General features: G+C 45.2%; 1 protein-coding gene across 2 annotated transcripts in view; it reads right to left on the reverse strand.

The window, feature by feature from the left end:
• The window catches only part of SNX30 (sorting nexin family member 30), a 76,684-nt gene extending 67,651 nt beyond the window's left edge, over nucleotides 1-9,033 (reverse strand). Inside the window, exon 1 of one of the 2 annotated variants that reach the window (XM_054053692.1) lies at nucleotides 8,768-9,033. In XM_054053692.1, the coding sequence (XP_053909667.1) occupies nucleotides 8,768-8,929 (162 nt within the window). In that variant the 5' untranslated portion in view covers nucleotides 8,930-9,033. The remainder of the gene's footprint in view (nucleotides 1-8,767) is intronic. The other variant, XM_054053691.1, reaches the window with a different exon arrangement.
• Between the last annotated feature and the right edge of the window lie 6,027 nt (nucleotides 9,034-15,060).

The following is a 15,060-nucleotide window of genomic DNA, read 5'->3' on the forward strand; positions in this document are numbered from 1 at the left end:
AGATTTTCATGTAGCAGTACTGAGTTAAGTCTCACTGTACCATAAGAGCTCTCGTCTTCTCTCCTGACCTACTTTACGGAAACCAGTCTCTCCACTCAGAGAAGACATACAGGCTATCCTGACAGCCAGATGATCTGTTTGAGATACCACAACAGTAGTTCACAATGCTAGAATACATCAGGTAAGTAGTTCACAGGTTAATCTAGGAATTGATGTCTCCCATATTGCAGGGTGTCAAGAGAAAAGCCTCAGTCTTTATCCTCTGCCCCTCCCATCATTAATTACAGGGACATGTTGCCTGAGGCATCACAGACTCCCAAGGTACCAATAGGAGAATTATGTGCCCACACAGCTGTTAAAAGAGAGCTTCTTAATCTATCTGGTTATTCCTTCTCTCCAGAAAGGAGCTCAGAGTGCATCCAGCAACTTGGGTAGCTTTGAGGTATTCTAGCACAGGCAGACCAGAGAATTCTTTCCAACCACGAAGCATAACTTTTTCCATCATGGCTGACAAGTTATTGCCAAGACTTACCCTTCTGAAACCCGCCCAAAGAACCAAGTTCCTCTACATACGTTTTCAATATCTGTTTTCAATATAGTGTCTCATTAAGTATGAGGCAATCCCATCAAAAAGATTATGAAAGCTGTGCCACGCCGAATTCAACCTCAAAGTATACCCCTCCCTCCATTAAGACCTAAAACCCACAAAGCAATATTACTATTATACAGTAGAAGATATGTTCAGTTTTACCAGATGGAAAGATTAAAAAAGTAACAGTACTAAGACAGTTATGTTGATGCAACTGTTTGTCCCAAGTTAAGCATTAGCTATCCTTCACCCTGGTCAGAAAAAATGGGAATTGCCAGTTCCAGAGAAACTCATGAGACTGGGAAGTCGTGGATCACAAAGAGACCACCGAGTAGTTTTACAACAGTACTAGAGCACCTACATTGTAAGATAACATCAAAGCACCCTTACCAATAAAAGCCTATTTCAGTAAATGAAGGCAATTGTAAGCAAGCATGCCCATGTGTCATTTTATGTGTTTCTACACCATCCAACCCCAGGGTGGCTACAAGAAAGGAGGAAACAAGCACTCTCTCTTTTCACTAACATATTGTGGTATTAACCTATCCAAGTGCTCTTAAGGGCTTGAGAGATGAGACAGCTAGAGAAAGGACTTCTAGTTATCACCATTATGAAAGACGGGAAACTGGATTTTGCCAGCAGCTTGGCTCAGGGTATAGCACCAATGCCAAGCTGGAAGCCATATTAAATTTAAGTCAGTTCTTTTAATTAGAAGACAAGAAAAAAGCTGCCCAATGCATGCACAGACACATGCACATGGTGCAACATGAGAAGAGACAGCGATTCATTTAAACAACAACTAAGCTCAGCCTTCGAGAAAGTCCACTCATGAAACACGTGGTAGGCAAGTGCTTGTACGCAAAAGCTTCCTGGCCTAAGAACCATGGTTCAGTGATTTAACACGCACCAACGCAATGTAACCTCCCCATTCAGTGCACTGACTGGGGGAAGAGAATGACACGATGTCCCAAAACCCAGGAGAACAGCTTCATAAATAGGTGAATCCTGAAACAGATAGGAGACAGTTCAACCAAACTAGCAATTCTACTGTCCTTGCTGGAAAACAACATCCCGGTGTCCTTCAAGCACTTCTGCAGACAATGACAGGGATTTACTGCAGGAAATCTCATGTTCACAGGTCCTTATATGGGTTGAATCACAACCATATTTGCTGGAGGAACACCACAGCAGAGGTGACATCAGTTCAGAAGGCTTCTGAAGCACACTGACAAGAACTACCCAACACAGGTGACTAATAGGCTGACAAGGAGAGATGCTGTGCTGAACTATAATCTCACAAAGAAGGAAGAATCGGTCAGCGATGTGAAGGTAGGGGGCTACCTCAGCTACAGCAGCCATGAGCTGGTTGAGATCAGGATTCCAAGAGAAGTGAGCAGAGTAAAGAGCAGGATCCCAGACCCAGAATTCCAGGGAGCAGGCTTTGACCTCTTCCAGAATGTGCTACGAAGTAGGCATGTGGCCCTGAAGATGCATGCAGGAGAACTAGACGATTTTCAAGGAACAACTCTCTAGCCCCGAAACTGGTCTATCCCAACAAGTAGGACATCAAGCAAAGGTGGCTGAAGACTGGCACACATGACAACAGAGGTCTTGACTAAACTCAAATATAAAAAAGAAACACAAGAAAGAGAGCAGCAAGCACATTTGACCCAGGAGATATTCAGAGACACTGTCTGAGAATGCAGGGACAGCTTTAGTGGGAAGGTGCCCAATCTGACAAAGGATGAGAACAGGCACAAGAAAGGCTTCTACAGGTACAACAGCAGCAAAACAAAGAACAAGGAACATGCAGTCTTGTTAGGGCAGAGAATCTGATGACAAAAGATGCAGATAAGACCAAGGTACTCCGTGCTTCCTCTGCCTTCCTCAGCCTTCATTGAGATGACCAGTCTTCAGAAATCCCAGGCCCCTGAGCCCAGTGGCAAAGTCTGGAACAATGCAAATTCACCCTCAGTGAGGGAGGAACAGGTTAGAGACCATTTCAACAAACTGGACAGATGTAAACCCATCATGGGACAGACTCAGACTCACAAGACTACGGGTGGTCGATGATGCCTCTGTAATGCCATTCTTAGTTACTTTACTCTTATTATGCCGATGAGATGAGGTTCCTGAGGACTAGAAGAAACCAAAGTGTCACTCCTGTCTTCAAGAAGGCAGATACAGGGAACACTACAGGCCAGTCAGCTTCAACTCAATCCTTGGAAAGGTGATGGAGCAAATACTGGAAACCACTCCTAAACACAAAAGTCACAGTGATGAAAGTCAGCATGATCTTAAAGGAATAAGGCTTGACCAACCCAACACCTGCTATGAACGTATGACTGGCCTGGTCTACAAGGGGAGAGCTTTAATGTGGTTCATCTCAACTTTAAGCAGGTTTTCAACACTGTCTCAAACAACATGCTCCTAAACAAGTTGAATAGGTACAACCTAGGCAGACAGATGGCAAAGTGGGCTGAAAAAATAACCGAATTGCTGAGTTCAAGGGGGAATGGCCTGAACCTCCACCAGGGGAGGTTCAGGCTGGATATCAGAAAAAAATTCTTCACAGAAAGAGTCACTGGGCACTGGAACAGGCTACCCAGGGAGGTGATAGAGTCACCTTCCCTGGAGTTGTTTAAGGAACGGGTTGACGAAGTGCTTAGGGACATGGTTTAAGGGAGTGTTAGGAATGGTTGGACTCGATGATCCAGTGGGTCCTTTCCAACCTGGTGATTCTATGATTCTATGATACTGTTTAACATCTTCACTAATGACTTAAATGATGGGACAGGTACATCCTCACCAGGTAAGCAAAGGATATGAAACTAGGTGGAGTGCTTGCTACATCAGACAGTTGTGCTACCATTCAGAAGGACCTCAACAGGCTGGAGAAATGGGCTGACAAGTGCCTCATAAAATTAAACATGCAAAAAAAAAAGTCCTGCACCCGGCAGTAATAACTTCACATAGCACTATGTGCTGGGGGCTGAGTGGTTGAAAAGCAGCTTGGGAGAAGGAAAGAAAAAGTCTCCGCACCACACACAACAGCCCGATGGAAGAGCTGACCAACACAAGCCAACAATATGCCTTATGGCAAAAGCAGCCAACAGCCTGCACAGGAGAATGCTCAGGGGATCTTACCAAAATGGATAAGTATCTGATGGGAGGGTGTACAGAAGGTGACAGACTCATTTCAGTGGATCCAACAAGAGACAATGGGCACAAACTGAAATACTGAAAGTCTCACTTAAACATGAAATTCTACTTTGCAGGTAACTGGATGCAAGAATACGTTGCCCAGAGAGATGTTTAAAAAAAAAAAAAATCATCCTCATAGCATTCCGCAGCCTCTCTCTGGCTAATCCTGCTCTGAGTCAAGGGGCTGAACTACAAGATAGCCAGAGCTGCCTTCCAGCCTCAGCTTCTCTGTGACTGTCCTGTAGACCGGAACTAAGATCAGTTCATCCATACTAGCATTGTTTCATGAGTTCACCAACTTCAGTTCCTGACTTTCTATAGTCCTCAGTTTCTCCCAAGACTGAGAATTTATCTCCAGCTTGCTTTAAGAACAATACATGGTGCTGGTCTAGCAGTTATCATTTGGTCAGAGAAGGAAGAAGTTTGTAGAAGGAAGATGTATTTTAAGCTTCCAGATTATACTGCAAAATGGTTTCATCTGTGGGTGGATGAAGTTAAAAGCAATAATTATAAACTAGCAACCAAGGAGAGTGGAAGTAGAGCTTCAGACTCTTGGTATATTTTTTGTTGGACAGCTGCCAGACTCTCTTCTAGAATATGAGTGCTAAGTAACAGCACTCCAGCAAACACACTAAGTATTTACATTTGATCAGGTGTAACACAGGCACAGGGGTTCTCCAAGGTGGTAGGTTGGAAGCAGATGGGCAAGGGGGTCACATGCAAGCAACAGTTCTCAGTCAGCAACCAGAATTTTGCAGTAGGAGTTTTAGTGTCCACCTCCATGAAATAGCAAATTTAATATATGCATTCATTGCAAGCCTGTATTCCACATCAGCTCTGCTTTATAAACCTATTACCTGTAAAACAGCCTTGAAGCTCACTTCTGCTGTCTAGTGTTAACAGAGCCAAATACAAGGCATTGTACACCTTTAAAGAAGAAAAGCTGAGCAGGTTATAGGTAGCTAGCCACAAGTATCCAGTATCAGAGAGTCAGATGTCTGAAAGAAAACAAGGGAGTCTAAGCCCTAGGACAGGTGGGATATGAAAGCTTTTGGAGTGACAGGGAAGAAAGCGGTGCTTTCTTGGAGTTGGAGCAGGAGTTGGGTCTCTATTAGCCATCAGTCTCAAGGCAGACCACAGCAAGAACAGTCCACATAACCCTGTGAGGAAGATACTCCCACTACAATTCTAGAGGGACTACAAGAACTACAGTTAAACAATAGTGCAAGTAAGCCATACAGAACACCTTCTTTCTAATTCTGCACAGCCTGGCACTTTCAATACTTAACAGCATGCTATTAAATCCTCACGGCCTCAGTGGGTCTACATCCTAAATATTATCATATTTCTACAACCATTTGGTTACAATCACACAGCAGAATATAATCTACTTCTCACCTCTGTTCCAAACCCAGTAGACCCATCACTAATGCCTTTTCTCCTCCGTGTCAAAGTGTTTGCCCTAAAGAGCCAATTCATTATAAAAAGTGACAAACTAGTGAACTGGAGTCAAGTAGTCACATGCAAGCAGAACTTCATTTTTTTTAAAGGGAAAAAGGAGAGAAATCCACACTGCACTTCCCCATTTCTCTTACGTTCCTCTGCAGAGGACCTGCTCTGAAAAGCAGATCTCAATTAGCTCGCATGCTTTCCAAAAGCTCTGTACGAGAGTCGGAAATCTGTTTTACAACTAACTCTGCAAGGGACCCTGCCATGCACCCTAAAGAATTGTTTCCTCCTGCATCTTTCCCTCTCATTGGATATAAAGAAAAAAAAAAGTCAGTACTGCTTAGGTTCAGCTTTAGCTGTCTCTTATTTGGAGGCTAGCATGGGTAAATGGAGAATAAAGTCAAAAAAGCTGATGGTGGTCAGCTACCAGTACAATGCTTTACACCATTAGACTTGAGGGGAACAGAAATATCTTTATGGATAGATCTGGCCAATGCAGAAATGTCTCAGAGGCAAGGATCTATAACTCAAGTATTTCATGTTTGCTGCAGAATCACAGTGAAAGCCCAGTAGTTCACCAGAAATGTTCATTTCATTTATGAGGTTAGATGTCACTCAGAAGCCAAGGTTTCCTGGCTCCTAAAAGAGCTCTCCTACAAAGTCAGGATGAAGATATCGTTTCAGACTATGAAGGGTCTACAGCCCTCTTCATGAGATTCAGAAAATTTGAGACTAAGTCTGCTCACAGGGCCTCAGAACCAGGGAAGCTACAGAAAACAGGGAACCAGGGAAGCTACAGAAGGTTTCCCTTCCCTTTCTTAGAACCTGCTGCTCTAGTAGCATTAGCCACTGTTCTTAAACAGCAACCAAAGGTTTATGAGATTTCAAAGCCAGACAATGTCTAAGCCACTAGATTATTCCCATTTGAATCAAAAACCAACAGGAGACGTGTAGGCAGCGTTCCTGTCTTCCAGGTTCCTCTGACTCAGGATAAAGTAGTGTTCTTACTCACTGGCAAGGAAAACATGCTTTCAAGAATGCAAAGCAGTAATGGTAGATGTTCAACCACTTCAGGCTGCACATCTGTGTCAGTGGAAATTGAAGCACTGCTTTGTGGACAGACGACTTTCCTTCCTTCTGCATTTTCTCCCATCAGAGGATTTCAGTCTTGTGTACTTTCATCCTGCAGAAGTGTTCACAAAGTATTTGCTTAAAGCATCTAAGAAGAACTCAGAAAAAGCAAGTTATCCAGTTCCTGGTGATGGACGTACTACTGCCATTATCCCTCTGCCTGAGGGATATCCTAGGACAGGCCTGGTTGTAGACAGAAATCCTTATAGAAGCTTACCAACTCAGAGACCCTTCTAAACAGGAGGCTTTGACTCAACCTTCTCCTGCAGCGCAAATCTCCACCAGACCCTCCAGAAAGGTCATTGGAAAGGCCAAGAGAGCAAACAAGCACAGTTCCTATTCAAGAATAGATTAAAAAAAAAAAAGTGGCAGAGCTTTAAGCCTGAGTCAGACTTGACTACTGACCTCCCTGTTACCCAACCACTGGAGCAATCCACACATTGTTAGTTGGTTAGTGAGCCAGCCTTTCAAGAGATTAATGACCCACCACCACAGATTAAGTGACACACTAACCACCCAAAAGGCAGTTTTACCTATTTACCACCACCTACCATACTCACTCTCCAGACTATTCAACACACTGTGCAAGCAGTTCAAGTTTACCATTGCTTTAAAGCTCAGAATGCATGTTTGTTCGCAGAGGTTTTTCCTCCAGTGTGTCAGGTTTAAGCAGAAGAAAGGACAACCATCATACAGCAGAGCTGTTGGACCCCTTCCATCTGAAGGATCAGACATTTTGAGTTTATTTTTTTCAGCCAATTCAGCTAGAATTAAAAAAACCAAATAATGCTGCTCTCTTCCTACTGGAAATCCTTTTATTCTGCAAGGTTCACTAACCTAGTGCCATTTCCAGGGCAGCCACAGAAATGCTTTCAAATAAAAAAATTACTTACCTCAGCCTCCTGTTTCTCTCCCCTTCTTTGCTGCCAAATGCCTAGGACCGGGCAGTACTCCATACAGGTACTAGAAGACAGACTTCACCTGTGTTGCTTGTGGAAAAACTGAGCAAGAATCTTCCTACTGATGAGAAGTTTGCTGACCACAGCATGAGACTAGAGAGATATTGCTGCACCTAGGTTATCAGGGATGCCGATATACTACTCAGACATTTTAAAGCAGTAAAGCAGAGAGGAGCTTGCTTACACTCCCAAAAGCAAAAGAGCTCTTTTATAGAGCCGAGGAAAGAAATTATAGAGCGTGAGCTACTCTTGAGAACAGAGCTTCCCACCAGCTACACAACAGTGTGAATGCATAGTGCTAAAAGAGCGAGTGCAGTAGCACCACTGCACTCCTGAGCTGCACGAAGGCCCTGGAACCCTGCTGCCAACTCCTATAGCTACAGGTTGGTCAGACAGCAAACTAGTTACATGAGTTATTTCAATATATCACAGACAAAATACTCCACAATTTCTATTCCCACCTTACTCACATACCCCTTCATTCAGCAGGCCACCAACTCTTTGACAAGTTTCCTAGACAAAGGCAACGATCCCAAGAGGGAAGGGAAGCCTGGCTTCTCACTTCAGCGACAGTGGGCAAATGCTAAAGGAGAGGGCTCCTTAGGCGGGCAGGAACAAGTGCTGAACCTACACACCAGCAGAAGACAACACATGGAAGAGGCCAGACTACCTCGACCCATTTCCCTAGAGCACGGGAGTGTATCAGTTCAGATACTGCTGGCAGTCCCATGGCTTTTGGAGGCTGGTGGATCTGTCCTGCCTAAAAGCAGCCTCACGCTCCCCAGAACAGCCATGGGAAGTACCTCTTGCCACCAGCAGCTCTTTAACACCTGGTATGCACACCAGCCGGCCCAGAACTGCTTACTACAATGTTTCAAAGCGATCTTAACCCTTGCAACCTTTGCTCCCAGGAAATCCTGCCTTAAGACATTTCAAGAAGTCTGCCCACAGAGATACCGAGTCCTCGCGAAACTATCAGCGGTGCTGGGCTGCCGCTACTGCTTTCACACTCAGGAATTATCACATTCAAGGCCCACATGCGGACAAGGTACTTCACAAAGCCCGCTGCTGTCCTGGAGACACACGGCGGAGCTGGGAAGGGGAAGCAGGCACAGACACTCCCGCCGCCGCATCCTCTCCGCGCTCTGCTGCGGCGCGGGACCAGCAGCAGCTCAGCCCCGGAGCGGCTGACGGCAGGCTGGGGGGCCGAGGAGACCGCGGCAGCTCCGAGCCCTCCCCGTCAGGGAGAGGACGAGGGAGCCGCAAGGATATCCCCGAAGCCTTCGGGAAGCGAGGATGGGCTCCAGGGCGAGCGGGGGGCATCGGCGCCCCAGCCGCTCCCCCGCCGAGGGACGCGGTGCCTCCTCCCCGCCGGGAGCCGGGACGCAGCCGGGAAGGGATGCGGCGGGGCGGCCTCTCTCCCTCCTCCCCGTACCTTGTCGGCGACGCCGCGGGGCAGGAGCAGGTCGGGGCTGGGGGTGAGCGCCGGCCCCATCTCCTCGCTGCTGGACGTGGCGAGGGGATGCGGCATCTCCCGCAGCGACTTGGGCCCGGAGGACGGCAGGGGCTTGGGAGCGCCCGCCGCGCCGCCCGACATCGCGGCGGCTGCGAGCCGAGGCCGGGGCGGGGGAGCTGCGGGGCCGCGGCCGGAGCCTGCCCGCCGCGCCGCCAGGGAGAGGCGGAGCGACCGCAGCGCCGCCCCCGAACACCGCGCCCGCGGCGGAAGGAGCGGGGCCGCCCCCAGCGTGCCTGGCACCGCCCGGGAGCGGGGAGCGGGGTGAGCGTGGGCAGCGGGGGGGGACATGCGAGGGGGATGGACTCGTCGAATTATAGAATCATAGAATCACAGAATGGTTTGGGTTGGAAGGGACCTTAAAGACCGTCCAGTTCCAACCCCTCTGCCATGGGCACGGATATCCCACTGGATCAGGCTGCCCAAGGCCCCATCCAGCCTGGCCTTGAACACCTCCAGGGATGGGGCATCCACAGCTTCCCTGGGCAACCTGTGCCAGTGCCTTGCCACCTCCACAGAGAAGAAACTCCTCCTTACGTCTAGTCTAAATCAGCCCTTCTCCAGTTTATAGCCATTCCCCCTTGTCCTGTCACCACAAGCCTTTGTTAACCGTCCCTCCCAAGCGTTTCTGTAGACCCTTCAGGTACTGGAAGGTCGATATAAGATCATCTCTGAGCCTTCTCCAGACTGAACAACCCCACCTCTCTCAGCCTGTCCTCATAGCAGAGGTGCTCCAGCCCTCTGATCATCTTTGTAGCCCTCCTCTGGACCCATTCCAAGAGTTCCATATCCTTCTTATGTTTAGGATTCCAGAACTAGACATAATACTCCTGATGAGGTCTCACAAGAGAGGAATAGAAGGGCAGAATCAGCTCCCTCGCCCTGCTGGCCACGCTTCTTTTGATGCAGCCCAGGATACGGTTGGCCTTCTGGGCTGTGAGAATACATTGCTGGCTCATGACAAGCTTCTCATCAACCAGCACTCCCAATCAATGGCATGAGCTGGAAAAGAACCACAAGGATCGTTGAGTCCAATTCCTGTACCTACACAGGACACCCCCAACATTGACACCATGGGTCTCAGGGTGAGGGACTTCTTAGAAGGGCCACCTGGTGATAGGATGAGGAGGGATAGCTTTAAATTGGAAGGGGGAAGATTTAGGTCAGACATTTGGAAGAAATTTTTCACGATGAAGGTGATGAGGCATGGGCACAGGTTGCCCAGGGAAGTTGTGGATGCCCCATCCCTGGAGGTGTTCAAGACCAGGTTGGATGGGGCCTTGAGCAGCTTGATCTGGTGGGACGTGTCCCTGCCCATGGCGGTGGGTTTGGAGCTGGGTGATCTTTGGGTACCTTCCGACCCAGGTCATTCTATGATTGTCAGGCTTGGCATCATGACTGCTTCCCTGGGGAGCTGTTCCAGTGCGCCAGCATCCTCTGAGTGAAGAACATTTTCCTAATATCCAACCTAAACCTTCCCTGATGATCTCGATGAAGGGTCACCAGGAGGTGTCTCCTCCAGTCCCACCAGGAAGAGCAACCTGCCATGCCAGCCCTAGGGACATGGCACCCAGCGAGATGGGTGCACACTGCAAGAGGTGACGGTGCACCACAGAAATGCACGTTCAGCCACTGCCGCGTGCTGACCTCCACAGCACTCAAAATGCTTCAAGTTTCTGTGGAGCTCTGTTCCATACTAAAGTAGTTCGGAATCCATTGCTGGGAATTCTGTTTGAAGGAAAACTTAATTGTACAGAAGATGTATAGAAAAGTTTTACTTTGGCCCCATGTGGAAAGAACTTGTGCATTTTTTCGGGCAACCTGAAGTGTAGACTTCTTAATGATTTGCTGAAATATGATTACATCAAGTCCTGTAGAAATGATCTGCGTGAATTTGTCTGACGGCATTAATGAGTTACAAAAAGTCATCAATCTACCCACAGTTAACTGTGTAAAAAAAATGTTGATGACTGCTGAAGAATTAATAAATAAAGGAGAAAAATCATAGTCTGGTTAAGATATTCCCTGAGCAGATAAAGCAGCTACATTTGATAAATTATTCTTTCTGAATAATTTGCTCAGCACTAATTAGACATAATAGAATAACATGCTACAATGGGAAGAGATGGATCACTGTGACTGTCACAATCCCTTCCGGCTATAGACAGATGCATAAAGAGATGCACACAGACATGTGACTAAACAGGACTGGGATGCTGTAAATATTTTTGCTCACATTTAACTTTTCCCCCAGAGACTACAGCCCATTGAAATCAAAAGCACACCACTGCTGCCTAAAGCGAAACGGGCAAGTTTTAGAGGTGTCAACACCAGGTGCCATTACAAAAAGAAATGCTGTTTATCAGAGGAAAGAACTATGAAAAAATCAATCCTTACTATAAATAACTACTACTAAATCACTACTATTGTGTGAGCTCCAATAACTTTAGTAAAAAGTCCTCACCACATCCGAGGCCTCTGTGCAAAAGAGGCTGTGAAATGCCTTGTTCATTACACTTAAGGGACAACAACCTATTTATCTCTCAGGAAAAAGTTAAAAAAATACAAACTAGCCAGCACAAGTACATACACCCCAGCTGTCTTCTAGGCAATCCAAGTCTTAAATGAAAAGTGTTGTGGTACAGCAGCAGGCAGGTTTGTGCATCCCATGAGCCCGCTAAAACAAGAAAGACGCTGACAAACTCGGCAAAATTCAGAGGAGGGCACTGAGATGGTTGGTGACTGGAGCACACGGCCTTCAATCAGAAGCTACAGGGCTGAGGCTTTTTCAGCCTGGAGCAGATGTGGCTTCAAGGGTACTGAACTGCCGTGCCCAGTACACCATAGGGAGGGGATGGAGGGGATGGAGTTGAGCCCTTCACAGCCATGCGTTGCAGAATGACAGGAGGCAAAGGACACGAATTGAAACAGGAAATCCCTGGTGGGTGTTGGGAAGAACTTCTTCCCCAAGAGGAGATCCAACCAGTGGAGAAGGTGCTGAGAGAGCTTATGCAGTCTCCACCCATAGATATTTTTTAATACAATCTAGTCTGATCTCATGTTTGACACTCTTTTGAACAAGAGCTTGGACCAGAGACCTCCCTAGATCCCTTCCAGTCTTAATGACTCAGTGATTCAGATAATGTTTGTTGCTATGGAAGCCATATGTCTAGTTTCTGAAGCGATGAGACGTCTCAGTCTTCCTGTATACAAGGATGAGGTTCCAAGCTCCAATGATTCATTTACTGGTCTAGCTCCCTGTGAATACTGCGTGACCAGGCAATATATACCTCTTCATTTCCTAATCACATCTATTTGTATTACCTAGATGGTTTCTGTTTGGAGATTAAACATGTCATCCTCAAGTCTTTTCATCTGACTCAAGCTACTTGGAAACATTTTCAAATAACCAACTGGACCAGTATATGTTAAATACTGGAATACTGTGCATCTGTGAATACAAGCAAGCTGAAGTCTGGTTGGACAAAATGCAGAAGACTTTAGTAGAGGACTTCTATCCACAAAACCAGACAAACCTGGTGATTATTACAGTGATAGTCCTAAATTCTAACTATGATAGTAAAGTTTAAATTTCATGCTATAAAGTTCAGACCGTTAACTGCTGAGCAGGTATCTTTCCTATATTGATCCCTAGGTCACTTCAATATAAATGTTCACTACAATAGATGCTGATAGTAATATGCATTCTGTGAAACCAAATGGACAGAGTTAGGATATCTGTAAATCTCTGAAGGACTCAAGACAGATGTCTATCTTCCTCTGATTTCAGTAACTACTAAGTCTATAAATATCTATAGGCGGCAATCTAAGTTTAACAATGATATATACCTTCAGCAGCAGACACAAACTATCATACCAAGAATCAGAAGAGTTCAAAAATCATGAATCATGTCTCAAAATGTATGAAAATTACTTTAAATTAGTAATCTGAAAAATCTGTACAACTGTCTGGCCTTTTCCTTGCTGTTTTCTGTGCAAGCCCATGTTACAGGCTGAGATGAGGTTTTAGCTACCTCTTCAGCCATGACAGAAATCTTTTCTTTTTTTTTTTTTTTTGATATGGAAGATGACAGTCTTATGTACGTGCTTTCACAAGCTGGAACCTCAAAAAGACACAAGAGAAAATCATTTTAAGACTTGCATTTGAAAAATTAGAGTTAAGAGCAAATTCTTGTACCTTGATTAGAACTAATCATACATTATCTACAGAGACCATAAACAAATCTTTTGTGCATGAAACAGAACAAAAGAAAAGGTAGCCTCTGTAGCTAACTTCTTGTAGGAATTTTTTTCCATACACAAACAGAAAATGCATCAGCATGTGGGTCGTCTGGCTCCCAGAGCAGGCATAAGAACATACAGCCAAAAACTGAGGAAGTAAAGTGCCTATTTTCCTAATAGCAGCAGCAGTGAAATAAATAAATGTCTTAATTGTGCTAAGAAATTGTAAGTGATTATAAACATGGTAATGTTCCGTTCTCCAGTTCTTAGTCCATACCACCAACTGTGGTGGTATAATTTTATGCTGTAATATTTTCCTTGACATTTTTATTGATAGTTTTCTTTTTGTTAAACATTGACCAAGCCGAAACCAATCAGCACATGAAACATGCAGCCAGCAGAATAAAATACACAGTAGGAATCAAAAGTGGTGAATGGGGAAGAGAGACTGCTATTCAATGCCCAGCTCTTAACCCAAGTTAAGCTGAAAAAATTAGCATGCTCTCCTAACAAAATCCTCACTATTTTTACACAATTTCAGCTGAGAAACAAATACAGCGAAATAGCTATGTGTGTAATACTAACTGGACGAGAAGACAAATGGTCAACTTGGGGATCAACAGTCTCACCCATTCAAGACACCAATTTCGCACATTTCTTTTCTGAAGAAAATAGTTCTGCCTCTGAATCACTGAAATGAAAGTCCTACAGGCTACCTCTCTAGATTGTTACTAGGATAAATAGAGGAAGGATCTACAGCTTGCCTCCTCACCCTGCCTCTTTAATAACACTCATACACCTCCATTATGGCAGTTTTATTTCAGGAGGAACTCCTATAACTTCTGCAGTTTATCTGTATCTTCTCCACTAGGTCTGACACGCATTACAATTAAGCATCTCTGGCAGCAACTGGAGATCATCCTGTGTACGTTATTTCTCCTGTAATTTTTACTAAGGGTAGGACATAGGCCAGCATAAGCAAGAATGGAAATTTTGAAGAGATTCCTTGCAGTGCTGCTGAGTTGCATTATGTATGACATACCCACATGTCATACACATGCTTCTGTGCTGATACAGAAGCAGTTTGGTGGTGGGTTTTGAGATCCAAGTGCTTTCTCTTTTGCCTGTCTAAATCCTCTAAATATAGACCATTTTCTTACTTGATACAATTCCTAATTTTAAAATAAGTTTACGGATACTACAGACAGCAGCAAATATGCTACATGGCAGCAATATTAAGTGGCAAAGTGCATTACTTCACAGCAAGGATTGGAACAACTCCACGATAATGGAAAGTCACCTGTAGGAAAACCTATTTACAAGTTTAAAGACAGGCAGCACCAGTGGTTTACTGCTGTTCTGATCTGGAGTGCCAGGTACTTCAATAATACCACTCAGGATGTTTCTATAATGGCAGATGGCTTTGTAAGTGCTCAGTGTGAGCCTGAAAAGGACTCTTGGTTGTTTCATAACATCCTTTCTGTAATGCATCTTTATCTTCTTGTTCAGATAATGAGGCATAAAATGGCAATAGGTTTTACAATGAATAGCAGGAGGCTAACTTCAGGTTGAATTTATTTACCAGACCAGACACGTAAAACCTACCTGCTTTTCATCAAGTACTCTATTTAAAGCCTAAATTATAGGATTCTTCCCTATAGCACACTCCAGACAGTACTGACAACAAGCCACAAGGTAGGCTGAAGGCCACATCAGCCAGACTGTCGGGTGTGGCTGGTTTACCAGGTCAATGGCAGTGAAAGCTTTTCTCCCCACTGTCAACAGCCTCTCCTTGACAGCTTTATCTTTTTCCCCTTGTGCTCTGCCAGAGAATAATGTCTGCACATAAGCACATATGAAACTAGGATGAAACTAGGACCTTCTAGACGAGTGAGTGTAACTTATGCTTATTAACAGAAATGAGCTCTGGCATTTTGATTTTCTTCTGAACTATAAGAGTAGTGGGTTCAAAG

Source organism: Cuculus canorus, chromosome Z (assembly GCF_017976375.1).
Source record: "Cuculus canorus isolate bCucCan1 chromosome Z, bCucCan1.pri, whole genome shotgun sequence".
Classification (NCBI taxonomy): domain Eukaryota; kingdom Metazoa; phylum Chordata; class Aves; order Cuculiformes; family Cuculidae; genus Cuculus; species Cuculus canorus.